Source organism: Sorex fumeus, unplaced genomic scaffold (assembly GCF_029834395.1).
Source record: "Sorex fumeus unplaced genomic scaffold, SorFum_2.1 ptg000061l, whole genome shotgun sequence".
In the NCBI taxonomy this organism is placed as follows: Eukaryota; Metazoa; Chordata; class Mammalia; order Eulipotyphla; family Soricidae; genus Sorex; species Sorex fumeus.
Window position 1 is genome coordinate 15,563,101 of NW_026606118.1, and position 17,395 is coordinate 15,580,495.

Here is a 17,395-nt window from a genome sequence, read left to right on the forward strand (position 1 = left end):
AGAGCCAATATCCTTGCCGACAAGAATCACAATTGAATTTTGTCTTTTCTACCTCCTTCCGAGAGCACTGGAGTTGTTACTTTCTGGATGTGCTCCAGTTCAATTATACCTCTTTTGATCTTTGTTGAATAAAACTTTGTGTACTCTTTGGAGTGGACGTAAATTATAACTCACCCTGAACTCAGCTACGCTGTCTGCTGGGAGATGTGTCTTGCTGCTGTGGCCTTTGTGGGCTGCAGACTCACACTGGCTGTCAGTTTCCAGGTGCTGTGGTTCAGTACTACCACCGACCCTCCCCCTACAACCCTCCCACAATTTCCTGGATGAAGTCTACACACCCTCCGGTTCCTTTATGCTCTGCCCAAGTGACATTGAAGGTCATAGGTGGACATAGCAAAGCCATAAGATGAAAAGAGCCTGAATCTTCATGAAAACTCTGCTCAGGAACTTCCCTAAGAGACTTGGGTCCACTGGAAACACAGAGTCTTATACAGACTTAAGCAGGGAAGACAGACATTTTGATGTGTGAAGGCTATGAGAGTTAGCATTGCTCCAGCAGAGCCTGTCACTTCAATCTGGGCTTTAATGTCTTGTTAAACAGGCAGCAACGGATAGAATAAAGTCACTTTCAACACCTCTTTACTCAAAAAACTACTGGAGGTAGAGGAAAAGATGAGCTTGGAAGATAGCAAAATGACTGCTACAAAGATATTCATATCCTAATCTCTAGCATTTATGAATATATTACCTTACGTGATAAAAAGCACTGTTGTGAGTGAGATGACTGGGGTAGTCCCAGTTAAATTACAAGGGTCTTTTGAGAGGAAGACAAAGAGCATCAGGGATTTAAAACGCTATCTGGACTTGAGGATGCGCTAAGGGGCCACCAGCCAAAGAATGTAGGTGATTATAGAAGTTGGAACAATCCAGGAACAGACTTTAACCTGTAGCTTCCATCAATGCAGATTCATGGTTGACTCTGATTTTAGCCCCTTGAGACCTGCTTCAGCCTTCAGAATTCCCAGAGTATCACTGTAACTGTCCTCCCACTGTTCATTGATTTGCTTGAGCAGGCCCAGTAATCTCTCCATTGTGACACTTGTTACTGTGTTTGTCATATCGAATACGTCACGGGTAGCTTTCCAGGCTTTGCCATGTGGACAAGATACTCTCGGTAGCTTGCTGGGCTCTCCGAGAGGGGTGGAGGAATAGAACCTGGGTTGGCTAGGTTGGCCGCATGAAAGGCAAATGCCCTACCCACTGTGCTATCGCTCCAGCCCTCCCAGAGTATAATGTGTAATATTTTTAACCATTAGGTTTGCATAACATTAACAATAGAAAACAAATAAATTGTGGGATTTGGAAAATGGAAGTAAACACAGAGCAGAGAGAGAAAAGGGTACTCTGTGAAAAGGGTGCAGTCCTAAACTGAGAGGCCCAGTGGAGAGCAGGGAGAGGTCGAGAGAGAATATACCAACTAAATATCAGTGATAAGATCCCTACTTACTATCGTGGCACTAAAGGAGTTTTACACACCTGGAGCGGAGTTTGAGGATAAACTTGGAGAGCATGGAAAGTATGAGCATCAATGTCCAAAACAAGAAAATTGCTGCATCACAGAAAACAAAAGACTGAACGGAAGAGAAAAGAGCATCCTAAAGGCCGAGTTAGCTCAAATAACATGCACCCCATTTGGGCAGCTGTGGAAAGAGAAGACTGGGCCACACAAAGAACCAAACCCTCCTATTCCACAGAAAAAGGTCAACAGGCAAGTCAAAAGCTAAGGAAATCCAAAAGCATATAGTCGGTCATTCAGAGATGTGAAATGGATGAAGAAGACTGGCTAAAAGAGTTGAAAGAGTTCAGTGATTTTGGGTGAAGAGAAGAAAGTTTTAGGAAAAGTCATTTTCTCATAGAAAATTTCTATGAGTGATCTACCCCTGCACTTGAGGCAGGTTTCCAACTGTGGAGCAATCCTCCTGGCCCATGTTTCTACTGTCCTTGGATACTAGTCTCATATTGTAGTTTTTATATTCCACAAATGAGTGCAGTCATTCAATGTCTGCCCCTCTCTTTCTGACTCATTTCACTCAGCATGATACTCTCCATGTCCATCCATTTATAAGCAAATTTTATGACTTCATTTTTCCTCACAGCTGTATAGTATTCCATTATGCAGATGTACCAGTTTCTTTAACCAGTTGTCCTTGGGCACTCGGATTGTTTCTAGATTCTGGCTATTGTGAATAGTGCTGCAATGAACACAGAAGTACAGATGGCCAGCCAATATTACAATGATAATTTGAAAATGATCACTCTGAATAAGAACTGCATGCTGAAGGTAGGTAATGGAACAAAGTTGATAACCTTTCAGTGTCTATACTACAAACCATAATGTCTTAAGGGGGGGGAGAGAGAGAAGAGAGAGAGAGAGAGAGAGAGAGAGAGAGAGAGAGAGAGAGAGAGCCTGGAAAGGGGCAGGCTGGAGGAAGGGGTAGCAGAAGAGAAACTGGGGATGTGGGTAGTGGGAATTATACACTAGTTGAAGGATGGGTGTTGAAACACTGTATGACTGAAACCTGATCATTATTAGCTTTGTAACTGTGTATCTCATTGTGAATCAATAAAAACAAATCTATAAGCTATTTCTTGCTTTAAATGAGCAGTATGTACATACAGAACTTTTAATAGAAAACAACACATCAATAGGCTTGCAAATTACTGGCAACAATAGATAAATTGGACTTTAATCAGCTTAATGTACTCAATGATGGGACAGAATTGTGAAAACTCTTCATTGTGGTATTGCTTCCTGCTACTCCCTAATATCCTCTACTTCTGAATCAAAACAAAATGGGGACATATATAATTTTTTAAACAAACTAAAAATTGAGTCTAGGCCTGGGGAGAAATCCAACACATAAACAAAGGAAATAGGGGAACTAGACTGGGAATATCAAGGAATGACAAAGTTCCCACAAATGGAGACCCTGAAGCAGCATCCTCCTGCCAAAGAATGGCAGCCCGGGTTTCCTTAACGAACTAATAAAATTTCTTTATTAAATATGCTCTCTAGCACAATGTGCAATTTTAAAATTTCATGCTTCATTTAAAGCCTTCAGTTTGTGTTAAAGGCAACCCAACGTCGATAACCTGCAGAGCCATGGTGGTAACTATGACTGGTTTGCATAAGCTTCGAGGAATATATATCGATCCTGACTGGCCCTTGGAAATTGGGGAGAGGAATGGCGAACATTCAGAAAGAACAACAATATATTTTAAAGCCAACGAGTCTCACTGAATATTTTTCACTTAAAAAATGCAGAGGTTGGAGTTGGGGCAATAGCACAGCGGGTAGGGAGTTTACCTTGCATGTAGCTGACCTGGGTGTGATTCCCAGCATCCTATATGGTCCTCCAAGCACCGCCAGGAGTAATTCTTGAGTGCATCAGCCAGGAGTAATCCCTGTGCATCGTCAGTGTGACCCAATAAGCACACAAAAAAAAATATGCAGAGGTGGAAGATGTGTTTATGGAGTACTAAGTATATTCTGAGAAACTGAATTCTACCAGAGAAAGAGTGGACACATGACAAGCACATAACATCAATAAATTTAGGAACACTATTTCTGAACTTGGAACCCAGACCACCAGGAAAAGGTCAAATCTCAGGAGTTCTCTCACAGGGCCAAGACTTTCTGGTTATGAGAAGAACCAAGATCCTATGAGGGAAGGCTGATTGGTTCCTCCTTGACAGATTTTTAGAAAACCTCTAAGGTCCTGTGGGCTGGAGCGATAGTACAGCGGTAGGGCGTTCGCCTTACACGCGGCCGACCCGAGTTCGATTCCTCCGCCCCTCTCGGAGAGCCCGGCAAGCTACCGAGAGTATTCGATATGCCAAACACAGTAACAACAAAGTCTCCAATGGAGACGTTACTGGGCCCGCTCGAGCAAATCGACAATCAACGGGAGGGCCTTTACCTTTACCTTTTACCTAAGGTCCTAAAGACCCAGCTCAAACAAAAAGTATACATTTCTTTAATTTCTTCATGGCACACATTGAACTCAGAAGCTCCTAGATTTATTTAGAACTAAAATATTCAATTCATTAATTTTCCTATCATTTAGAATGACCCAAAAATAAAGTATGAGAGAATGGAAAGAACTCCTTCAAGGACATGCTCATCAGAGTGATATTTCTTCCCTCGCCTAGTTCTCTCCCTTTCTTCCAACCTAATACATTTATCATGAATCATTAAACACAGCCCTATTACCCAGTACAATGGATTCTTCCATAAAATGAGAAGCAGCTTCATTTTAGCAGTTGTTTTAAAGAGGGGACATTGGGGACAAGAAGGTATGGACCGAGAGAACAATGCTGTGAAAAGTTAATTGGTAAGGGGTCCTGGAAGAACCTGTTTACTGTATGAAACTCGCCCGAGGAATAAAAGGAGGGATCTAAAAGTTCTTTTAAGTTAGGAGATGCTATCCGGTGTGCCAACTGACAAGGAATTGTCTTTCAAAACACAAAGCAAATACTGTCTGGGCAGAATATGCAGAGGTGGAAGATGTGTTTGGGATTGGGGGTTACTCTCGGTTGTAGCAAAGTGAGTCTCCAGAATCTGTCATGGCTCTAGAAAGGCAGATGCCTTTCAGTACATAAGTCATGGTTATTACTTCCATTTTCATGAAAGAGACTTCACAACCCCAAGAGAAGGGTGAGGATTTGATCCGAAGCCTGATTCCCAAATCCATGCATCTTAGACTCCAGGCCACCAAGATTAAAGACTGAAGTCAGAATGAAGAATCTGGGAATCCAAACAGTAATAGGCTTGAAATCTGCAGAGTGGGGTGGGTACCCATCAGGTGCTTGTTTAATCGGTCCACTAGGGTTTTTTTAAATTTTGGAGTATTTCATAGAGAAAAAAAACTATAAAGAAAAGCCATTGTTTTGTCCTCAGATAAAACCAAGATGAAAACTTCACGAGGATGTCAACTTCTTTTTTTTTTTTAGTCACACCGGTTGATGCACAGGGGGTTACTCCTGGCTCTACACTCAGAAATTACTCCCGGCAGTGCTCAGGGGACCATATGGGATGTTGGGAATCGAACCCGGGTTGGCCACGTGCAAGGCAAACGCCCTACCTGCTGTGCTATCATTCCAGCCCTGGATGTGAACTTCTCAGTCCAAAAATCACCACGTGGGTTGTGGTCACACTGGAGGCCATTCACACAGAGAAAGGCATCTGAAAAGCACGAGGCTCACTTCTCAGAAGCAATAGCTTTAGGAATTGCTTAATAAGAAAGGGGGTTCCTGCACATACCCCAACTTCTTGCCAGAGATGCATTTGCTCCCTGTGGGTTTTCACAGACACTAAGAAAGCCAGCTGCGCGTTCATGACTATGTCCTGCAAACTAGGTCTTGAGAGTTGGGAACTTTGAAGTAGGAGATCAACTTTTCTCTTCCATGTAACATAGGATTCTGACCCCAAAAGGCTTTGTTTGTACACATAAACCCCAGCCACTCTGCTCTCAGGAAAGTGGGAATTTGGGATCCAGAAACCCTTTCTCAGTTGACCCATACTTAATCAAGACCCATCAAAGTAACTGGATCGACCCTAGATCCTTTGGGAAATCAAGACCATAATCACTAATGTGTGTTTTCCTCAGTGGTAGGGCATTTGCCTTGCGTGCAGCTGGCCCGGCCAAGCTGGGTTCGATTCCTCCACCCCTTTCGAAGAGCTCGTCAAGCTACCGAGAGTATCTCGCCTGCACGGCAAAGCCTGGCAAGCTCCCCGTGACATATTCAATATGCCAAACACAGTAACAACAAGTCTCACAATGGAGATGTTACTGGGCCCGCTCAAGCAAATCGATGAACAACGGGAGGACCATGACTGTGTGTTTTCCTTAGTAGGCTGAGGCAAAGACAGCACCTATTTCCTTACTAGAGAACATTAAGGCAGCTACTTTCAGCTAAACAAAATTTTAGTTTAAAAGAGTTATTGATAGGAAAGCAGTAAAAGAAGCCAAACTGTATCTTTCTGGAAAAATCCAGGGTAGTTGTGTGAAGGGGTAGGAGGAAAAGTCTCTTGCAGAATTAGGGAGAAGTATTTTTATGGGATAACAGGTTTCTTGGCTGTTCTTTGTCACAGGTCATTGTTACAGGCCCTAATCCTGGAAAAACAGAAAGCTTTCCTTCAGTAACCTCAGCAGTGAATTCTCATTAAAGTCCTTTTCAGTAAAAAAATATAATGTAATCTATATTGTGCTTTTTTTTAGATAAAAGCATAATTAGAAAGGGAGAAAGGAATTGCAAACAGAAGAGATCGGATCAAATATCAGCAATAATAAAATAGCCAAATGAGCATTAAAAAGGCAAAACTTCCAAAGGAACATGAAGAATCCAAGGTGGAGAATGCTAGTAAAACTGTTGAAACAATAAGAAAACACATTTCTTCTTGCTTTTCCTAAAACAGGAATAGAGGAAGGGGCGGGAGGGTTCATTGCTAAGCAAAATAAGTTAGGAGGAGGAGAGCAAACACAGATATCACTTGTCATTCCATTGATCTTTGATTTGCTCGAGCGGGTGCCAGTAACGTCTCCATTCGTCCCTGTCATGTGCTAGTGTAGCCCAATGGCATCTGCTCGCTCCAGGAATATGAAGAGCCTCAAACCGTTTGTTCAGGGTTTTGACAAAGTCTGACCACCTCGTAGGTGGGCAACCATGCGTCCTCTTGATGTCCTGTGGAATTCAATCAGAAACAGCTCCAGACCAGTGGTCGCCTCTAAATCACATTATGTGTCCAGCCCATCTAATTTTCAATGCTTTGGCAAATGAGACAGCATCCCTGATTCTTGATCATAGATGGAGATTGGTATTCCGGATTCCTTCTTTCACTTGCATGAAATGTGGTATTCCAAGCATAGCTTTCTATTCCTCTTTGGGATATCCGGATAGTGTTCTCGTCCTGTTTTCATAGGGCCCAGGTCTCTGAGGCATATGTTCATGCAGGAAGAATGGTGGAATCGAAAACATGTGCCCAGAGCCAGAGGTTCTTCAATTTCTTCGATGCTCTTGAAGGCGTTCCACGCCACTCTCTTCCTCCTGCGAAGTTCTGGTGCCAAGATGTTTCTCATGTTGAGTTCTCGACCCAGTTACACATAGCTGCTGCATTTAGAGATGTTCGTTCCACAGAGAGTGAATGGAAGGTGAAGAACAAGTCCGTTTCTCATGAACATTGTCTTGGTGAGATTCAGCTGCAGTCCGACCTTCCCACACCCGTAGTCGAAGTTGGCCAGCATTTGTGCCACTTGGCTAATGTTTGGTCTCGTTCCCCTGACCCTGAAAGAGCCTCAAATGTGGCACTTTCTAAAATCTCAAGGCTAGGATGAAGGAAACGTTACTAGTGCCTGCTCGAGGAAATTGAGCAACAGGATGACAGTGATAAAGTGATGATGCAACTGAATTATAAGGTATTAGATAACACAGGTTATCTATGCTGTGTCTTCATCTGTGGCATGGAGTAGGCACTCAATGACTAATTGCTAATAAAGGGAGATTAGTTTCTGGGGAGATGTACAAGAAGAAACAGCCTTCACTTAAGCAATTGCTCACGGCTTGCCATAAGTGTTCATCTCAATTAATATTATCACTTTTCATTAATTCAAGGATTTCCTGCTTAGCATAATAAATTGCAAGTCCTCTTCTAATAAATCCATTTAAAATAGTTTTTAATAGTAGCTATTATTTTATAGATAAAATATTACATAAATATTAAATCTTATATATAAGAATACTTTTGTATGCAAATGTAGGTAGCAGAAATATATTTTAAAACTTGATTCATACTTCTTGACTTTATCCTTTCTTAACAATGTTTCTCACAAAGTATATTTTATTTTAATAAAGAGAATAAAAATCATTATACCTCACAATTTCCATATGTGTCTCCCTATTAAAAATCTAAGATCCATTATGAGTTCTTAATGACTTTAATTTTCTCTATCTTTAAATACTTTGCTACCTCATCATTTTAAAATAATTACCTACTAATTATGCATCAATTATTTCCAACTCTACTTTAAAAATACTAAAGTAATAAAAATAGGAGAATGATGGAGTAGCTTGGAACTACAGGACTAATCAGTGCTATCCTTTTCTGCATTGTCCAGTGCAAGCATTTGTAGCCACATAGGAATGTGTTCTCCATGTGTCTAGTACAACAGAGAAGTGAATTACATTTTTTAATTAATTTTAATTTAATTTGTCACTTGAACCAAATGGTTACTATAACTGAAGAATGTAGATACACCTTGAAGTATGATTCATTAGGGAACTAAGTCATCACAAAAACATCCTCATCCTATTTCTTATTGCATTGTCCAGAATATTGTATTATCTGTCCAATAGACAGAAAGGATGATTAAAAGTGCACCTTTGTGGTTTGCTCTTAATTTTCATTGAACAGAATGGAAAGAATGTGTTGGGGTTTTTTTCCCATTTGTAATGACTAAGAGGCAAAAACTGTCAACAGGAGAGATTTCCCAGCAATAAGAGAGAGCAGAGGTGAATGCCTAGAGTTAGACATCTGTACTTGACACTAATTATGATGATATTATTGATGGAGAAAGTAAAATCTCACACTGGGAGACTTCAAATGATGACACAGATCCAGTCTCTCAAACTCAAAGAAGAGGTCGGTGAAGACTATATTTAAAAAAACAACAACAGGGTATTCTAATCAAACAATATTCTGAAAATAACTTGGACCATCCTATTTCACTCAATGATCACAGACCATCTTCTATCACTATTTCCAAAGTCCATATACCAAAATTTACTTAATACATTTTGTAAATGGACAAATGCTGACAGTAGATAGGAAGAAGGGAGATGAGGCACAAATTTTAAAATTCCGTGGTTGATAAAAAAAAACAGTAAAAAGTGTCCATCGGAAAGTATCATGTTAAGTGAAATAAGTCAGAAAGAGAGAGACAGACATAGAATGACTGCACTCATGTGTGCAATATGAAGTATCAGAATGGAGACCAACAATCAAGAATAGTAGAGTTAAGGATCAGGAGGTTTACTCCAAGGCTTGGAAGCTGGCTTCAAATGTTGGGGGAAAGGCAGCTCAGTTAGAGCAGGGAACACCAAGTAAAGGGTGTTTGGAGGACCTGCCCAGGTTGGGAGATGCGTGCCGAATATAGACTATAGATCCAACACAATGGCCACTCAATGCCTCTACTGCAAACTATAAAACCCAAAAGGAAAGAGAGAACAAAGGGGAATTTCCTGCCACAGAGGTGGGGTGGGGAGGGGAGTATATAGTGGGGGGTGGGGGAGGGATACTAGCATCATTGGTGGTGGAAAATGGGCACTGGTGAAGGGATGGGTACTCGATCATTGTATAACTAAAAAGCAAGCATGAAAGTTTGTAAGTATGTAACTGTACCTCAGGGTGATTCACTAATAAAGAAATAAAAATTTAAAAGAAAGTATTCATAGGATGCAGAAGATAAACAATACTATATTATTTTGGCAAATAGAGGGCTGAAACTTGTTTATGATAATAACCAAGGTACCAGGTATCACTGTATCACTGTCATCCTGTTGTTCATCGATTTACTTGAGCAAGCGCCAGTAACGTCTCTATTTGTCTCAGCCCTGAGATTTTAGCAGCCTCTCCTTACTTGTCTTTAACAACGATTGGAGGCTCTTTCAGGGTCAGGGGAATGAGACATGTTATAGTTACTGGTTTTGGCATGTCAAATACGCCACGGGTAGTTTGCCAGGCTCTGCCTATGTGGGCAGGATACTTTCATAGCTTGCCGGGCTCTCCGAGAGGCATATATATATATTTCTCTATGATTTGTTGCCTACTGTCTGAACTCCATCAAATATGGTGTGGTAGTTATGGAAAATGGGTAGGAAGTGTCTTATGATGCGTCGGAAAGCATGGCGATGGTTGGGTAGTGGAGGTTGGCTGCCGGGGCTGGGTCCCTTGGGGTGGGGAGGGCTCTTGCCCACTCCTCTCTGGGTCACCTGGAGTGAAAACAGCCTGGCGTGGAGTCCGGTAACATATAAGAAGGTAAATTATTGGGGGCCAGAGCAATGGTACAGTGGGTAGGGAATGTGCCTTGCTCACGGCTGACCTGGGCTTGATCCTTGGCACCCCATATGGTTCCCCGAGCACTGCCAGGAGTGATTCCTGTGTACAGTCAGGAGTAAACCCTGAGCACTGCCTGGTATGGCCCAAAAGAATAACCAACAAAAAAAGTAAATTCATAGAACTAAGGTAAGCTAAAAGAGTACATTTTAACTGAAACTTAATAACCTTGTAACGGCTAAAAGTGGGAACCCCCTGGAACCCCAAGTTCTACTCTTAGTACATGCCCTTCGGCAGGTTTCTCAGCCTCTCTACAATGCTGCTTCCTCGTCTGTAAAATAAGGCATTGGCAATTACTTCCTCTTTTATAGAGTTTTATAGGGATCAAGGCTGCATGTAATAATGATCAGCATATTGCCTGGCATCCAGGAAATGATGGATATCAGTTTCAGAGAGACTTTCCTTCTCTCGAGTTGTTCAACCAACTCTCATTATCTGTCTGATCTGGGAACCAAATGTACGTGAAACGATAACTGGGACCTATTTGCCACCACCAGAATTTAATCACTGTCCATCCTGCTATCCACCTCAGGACAGTAGATGGGCAGGGTCAACTGCATTGGGTGAGAACCAAAGCTGAACTGCAAGGATAAGACCACTACAGGTTTTTCAGTCTCCACTGTCAATTTTCCTTATGTCAATCCATATTTTCTCTCTGATATTTAGACTAAAGAGCCAATTCTCTCTCTTTGGGGAACTCAGGGATGGTTTGAACCACACCCACTGGTACTCAGGACTTACTCATGGTCCTGTGTTCAGGGATCACTCCTGGTCATGTTTACGGGACTATATGCAGTACCAGGGATCAAACCAGGTAAGTGACACGCAAGGCAAGAGTCTTCAGTCCCTGCCCCCATCATCTCTCCAGTTCCAAGAGGCATTGCTTTAATGAATTCAAATTATACCCCAAAAAGGATAAACAAATAAAGCAAAAATCACCAGAAATCACACCTCCAGACCCACACAATTTCATAAGTGTGATTACACAGGACTTGCTGTTTCCTGCCTGTTTCCATACTCGGTCTCTTTCTTCCACATTCTGTAGAGACCCACGTGTTCATACTTGATGGGGCTCTAACCTTAACCCCTGGATTTCATTCACACCCAGAGTGTTAGTAAAAACAGTCATCCAAAGAGGTTATTAACAGCCACCTTCACAATAATCGCTTAGCTCAAAAAAAACACTGAAAGGGAATTTTAAACAAATGAAAATCAGAGGCGTTTGGGTCTTTCTTAGGAAAATCTTGGTGGTCTGGGCTGAGAGTGTGCTGGGTGGCACACACCCCAGTCCCTCAATGGCTATTAGTTGTGGAATGTGAAGCTCAGGGAACTGGACTTTTAATAACACGAAACCTTGCCTGCAAACCTCAAACCATTTTCAGGGCTTGAGACTCATTCTATCTAGATCACAGCTCCTTCAGGCTTGGCATAAAAAGCTATTTCTGGTGCTAACCAAAACAGAAAGATATGGGCTTGGACTTGGTCTTGCTTTCCCCTGCCAGGCTTGGGGTTCGCTCCAGAGGCCGCAACGTGTGTGAGGCCTTATCCTCCAATGCCACCATGGCCACCAAGCTAGGCCGCATCCCTCCAGCCAGGTCTGGAGTCTTAGATAACCAAGGTGCCCCTTTCAGGGGACACTCTAAGGACCATTTTTTCTGGAAGCCTGACCTCATCATTTCTGGAATTCATTTCCCTCTTGCCAGAAGTAATAAGCATGGATGAAGAGATATTAACACACCAGGACTGCTTTATCCACTGTCATGCTCTCTTGCTGATGGCTACTGCTCAGCCAGGCAAGAGTCTCTGATCCAGGCCTAGATACTGACGACACGCTGAGAGTGAAATCATCTGTCCTGCAGAAACTTCCACTGGTTTAAAGAGGTGACCTTCACCATTTTCAAAATGGGGAGTGTCTGAGTAACAAATTTACTCTGATAGTTGGTCTAATGGGATCTTCCAGGACCTCATCATTTGGGCTGGGGGAGGAGAGGTAGGGAGGGAGGGTATCACAAGGAGCGTTACCTGGGTGGGCGGCAGAGGGAGTTATTCAAGATCAGAGTGCAGGTTAGGAAGGATGCAGAGTCAGAGCAAGGCCAGCAGGGGCCAGAGGAGAAGGAATCCAGGAAACATGGCATCCAAGCACCAAAACTCCTTGCAAAGGAACAGCAGGACAATCACCCCCGGGAGAAGCAAGTGCCCTGGACCGTAGAAGGGGAGTTTCCAAGCTGGTCACCAAGAATCAGTTTGAGGGAGTAAGATTATATAAGTAAGCAAAATAATCTTTTTGTCTATATATATATAAACAATATAAATAATTTAGTTATTTATATTAAGTAATATATATAATCCCATCATTGGCCCAGATCCAGAGACTATAAAACAAAGCTCCCAGAAGTGCGTGGCCACATTCGTGGCTGCATGACCTTTTATAGTCTAGGCCACTGGTGTACCTAAAGCAGCACACATGTGTTTTGTTTTAAAATGCTTGTTTGTATTCTCTCATACATTCTCCATCCCTCTCTGAGAGCCTGGCAAGAGTATCCCACCTGCACGGCAGAAACTGGCAAGTCCCCCATGGCATATTTGATATGACAAAAACAGTAACGATAATGGGTCTCATTCCCCTGACCCTGAAAGAGCCCCAATATGGCATTGTAAGGAAAGACGAGTAAGGAGAGGCTGCTAAGCTCTCAGGACTGGGACAAATGGAGATGTTACTGGCGCCTGCTCAAGCAAATCGATGAACCATGGGATGACAGTGATACAATGACACATTATATAAATAACTATATTTGCTCGAGGTAAAGGTAAAGGCCCTCCCGTTGATCGTCGATTTGCTCGAGCGGGCCCAGTAACGTCTCCATTGGAGACTTTGTTGTTACTGTGTTTGGCATATCGAATACTCTCGGTAGCTTGCCGGGCTCTCCGAGAGGGACGGAGGAATCGAACTCGGGTCGGCCATGTTGGCCGTGTGTAAGACGAACGCCCTACCGCTGTGCTATCGCTCCAGCCCAAATAACTATATTAAATTAATATAATTAATTAGTCCTGTCCTGTCCTCCCATTGTTCATTGATTTGCTTGAGTGGGCACCAGTAATGTCTCCATTGTGAGACTTGTTGTTACTGTTTTTAGCATATTGAATATGTCACGGGTAGCTTGCCAGGTTTTGCTGTGTGGGCGGAAAACTCTTGGTAGCTTGCCAGGCTCTCCGAGAGGGGCAGAGGTATCAAACCGGGTCGGCCACATGCAAGGCATATGCCTTACCCGCTATGCTATCGCTCCGGCCCAACATAATTAGTATATTATATTATATTAAAAGTTTAGTATATTATATTAAAAGTTATATTAAGTATATCTCTCCCAGTTCTGAATGGCTCTACCGCCTGTGTCATGTGTGGGGAGCAGAGGAAAGACAGCGAGTCACAGGCCTGCCCAGAGTGGGAAGGAGTCAACAGTGCAAACAGAAGGAGCTCTACAGTCAACCTCGGGCTCCATGCATGCAGGAAACTCCTGCGAGCACAATAACCCGGGCTCCCTCTGTATGTGAGTTCTCTTCATACCTCTCCTCATGGATAAATAAATATATAAATAAATAATGTATAGATAAGTGAGAGAGTGGTTCTGCATCTTTGGATTAGGGTAAATCCTAGATAACCAAACCTGGAGCCAAAGCAACATCTCAGCATACCACTGATGAAAGCAGTTGGTAGGGACCAGAGAAAGCCCCCCTCCTCTCATCCTTGCAGAGCAGATGGTGTAGCAAGTGTTCACTTGACCCCCGAGTTAGGAGAGAATGAGCTTAATGGAGAAGGTATCTGTGGACTATTCTGCTCCCCCACTCACACCCAATTTCCTTCCCTAGAAGAAGAACCTGATGTCCACATACTTTCTTTTTTTCCCCCACTTTTTGGGTCACACCTGGCGATGCACAGGGGTTACTCTTTGTTCTGTACTCAGGAATTACTCCTGGTGGTGCTCGAGATACCATATGGGATGCTGGGAATTGAACCCAGGTCAGCTGCGTGCAAGGCAAACGCCCTACCAACTGTGCTATCACTCCAACCCGCACAGCTACATTTTCATGTGTACATTTCACCATCATGAACATTGGGTTAGACATAGGGAAGCTATGAGTGCTATGAAAAGGGACACGGATTTATACCCAGGGCAAAGACCTTACCTTACTAGGAGGCGGCCCATGGTCATCCAAGTAGGTGGAATTTCCTAGTAGGAAAAAAGAAGAAAAGAAGTCAATACATCCATAGTCCTTTTTGGGTTTGTTTTGGTTTGCTTTTGGTGTTGGTTTTTGGCCCATACCTAGCGAGGCTCAGGATTTAACTCCTGGCTCTGTGCTTAAGGACCACCCCTAGCAGTGCTCAGGAGCCCATACACAGTGCTGGGGATTGAACTGGAGTCAGCCTGGTGCCAGGCTAGCACTTTACCTCTGTACTCTCTCTCTCTGGCCCCTTGAATCAAAAGTTACAAAATCACTGTGAATTTAGCACCAGGTCATTGAAAAGAAACAGTCTAGATATACCGTCACTCAGACAACCAAGAAAAAACGGGGAATGAATCATCAAGGTAGTGGGATTTTGTAGAGAGCACCACACCATTTGAGCAGAAGGGAGCGTAACATGACGTTCTCCATAGCCTTGCCACCGAACCCCATGCCAGGCTGTTTCACTCGGGGCACCCCAGAGGGGGGCAGGTGAGAGCCCTCCCTGTCCCAAGGGACTCAGCCCCGGCAGCTGAAAACCTCCAGAACCCAACTGCCACCATGGTCAAGGCCGCTCTGCACACGTGTGGGGCCGAGCCTCACGCACATATAAACCTATTCCTGGATGCGTTTGTGGCCCTGAAACACATCATAGGACACACCCTAACTATTCTACAAAAGTACCACACCACATTTGATGGGATTCAAATAATAGGCAACCAATATAGAGGGAAATACACACACACACACACACACACATATACAGCACAGTAGGTAGGGTGTTTGTCTTGCACGCAGCAGACCCATGTTTGATTCCTCTGTCTATCTCAGAGAGCCTGGCAAGCTACCAAGAGTATCCCGCCCACACGACAGAGCCTGGCAAGCTCCCCATGGAGTATTCGATATGCCAAAAACAGTAACAACAAGTCTCACAATGGAGATGTTACTGGTGCCTGCTCGAGCAAATCGATGAACAATGGGACGACAGTGCTGCAGTGGTAGAGATACATATGCGAAAGCTCACGAGGCTCAACTTTTAATAACATGTTAGTGATATATTATAGAAGGCCTAATGGCCCTTGCCAAAATAGAACAATCTTCACACTCTTTCCTCTATGGATACTTTTTTTGGTAGCATTTTCAGCGGTTCTTCATAACAAACAATACAAAATATATTATTTTGGTTCTGCTTTGGGACAGGGATTGGGGTTTGGGATGGAAACATCCCAAATATGTTGGTGGGAAGGCGTAATGGTGGTGGAATTGGTGTTTGAATATTAAAGGTAATCAAGTATTATGAACTACCTTATAAAATGTAGTAGCACTGTCCTCCCATTGTTCATCGATTTGCTCGAGCAGGTCCAGTAACGTCTCCATTGTGAGACTTGTTGTTACTGTGTTTGGCATATTGAATACATCACAGGAAGCTTGCCAGGCTTTGCCGTGTGGGTGAGATACTCTTGGCAGCTTGCCAGGCTCTCCAAGAGGGGCAGAGGAATCATACTCGGGTTAACGGGGTTGGTCTCAGGCAAGGCAAACGCTCTATCCACTGTGCTATAGCTCCAGCCCTTATAAAATAAAAAATTTTTTTAAATAGTTTTAGCCTTTTCAGTAGATCTGAGTGTTGGGGTAAAATCTCAAATAATAATGGTGGGTCTGGTGTCAAAATATTGAATGTGATCAAAGTAGAGAGTAATGTGGAAATCATCTGCCCCACAGGTAGGGGGAGGGTGTGGGATGGGGGTGTACTGGGGTTGTTGGGGATGGAGAATGGGCACTGGTGAAGGTATGGGTGTTTCATTGTATGACTGAGACTTAGACCCGAAAGCTTTGTAACCGCTCTCATGTTGATTCAATAAATAAAATTATAAAAAATGAAAAAAAAAGTAAGGTGGAGTTTATGCACAATTTAATCAGCTAATCAGTGGCTGAATAAATAGCAGTACTCCTACATTGGACTGGAGCGATAGCACAGCGGTAGGGCGTTTGCCTTACAAGTGACCAACATGGCCGACCCGAGTTCGATTCCTCGTCCCCTCTTGGAGAGCGCGGCAAGCTACCAAGAGTATCTCGCCCGCACAGCAGAGCCTGACAAGCTACCCGTGACATATTTAATATGCCAAATACAGTAACAACAAGTCTTACGAAGGAGATGTTACTGGGCCCACTCGAGCAAATCGATGAACAACGGGAGGACTGTGACCGTGACTCCTACATTTAAAAAAATAGTTTTAGCAGAGAGAGCCCTCGTAGTTCCTTGATCATAAAGTGGCCACCTTCCAGACATTTGATCCCCAGCCTCATCCCACACTGCTGAGTGCAATCCCTTCCCCACCACTGGGTGTAATTTCTGGTACAACCACATTTGCCACCCCAGGCTTGAGACCCTGGCACCATAGCATCAGAGGGCCCCCAATGGCCCCTTTGAAAAATCATTTTAGCAATTTCATTCTGTGATTGAGAGTAAATGCTCAGTCACACACTCCCAGAAACTCATGTTCACTCTCCCTCACCAGATATGTGCTGCCTCTACTTTCAAACAGTGGCACCCACAACTTGCTCCAACACCAAAAAAAAAAAAAATCAGTAGTTGCTGCTAACATTCAGACCCCACAATGCCGCCCAGGATCTAGATCAGTGACTCTGAGAATCTGCATTTATCCCGAGCTCCTGAGTGACAGCAATGTGGCCAACCCAGGACCTCAGTTTGAGAACCCCTGCCTGCTGTTTCTCCAGCTCGTTTCTCTTGTCAGCTTCCTGCATCATTTATTTCTGAAACCTAATGTGTCTTCACTAACAGCCACTTAGTGGCATGTGTATTTGCAGACAAACAATGATTCCAACTTAAAAAGGGAACTCTGGGCTACTGGGTTCCTTTATATAGTAGATACTCTGCTCAGTGCTTTAAGGTCTTACTGCATTTAATTCCAATATCAGAGGTGGGTAAGAATGATCCCCATAGACATAGAAAGATTGCATTCATCTGGGGAACGTAAAGTAACAAAA

At 43.3% G+C, this 17,395-nt stretch overlaps 1 protein-coding gene across 1 annotated transcript in view; it reads right to left on the reverse strand.

Annotated features, from left to right (window-relative positions):
* Positions 1-17,395, reverse strand: part of UST (uronyl 2-sulfotransferase) — a 377,271-nt gene that overhangs the window by 199,365 nt on the left and 160,511 nt on the right. Inside the window, exon 2 of the mRNA XM_056126193.1 lies at positions 14,354-14,397. Coding sequence (XP_055982168.1) covers positions 14,354-14,397 — 44 coding nt within the window. The remainder of the gene's footprint in view (positions 1-14,353; positions 14,398-17,395) is intronic.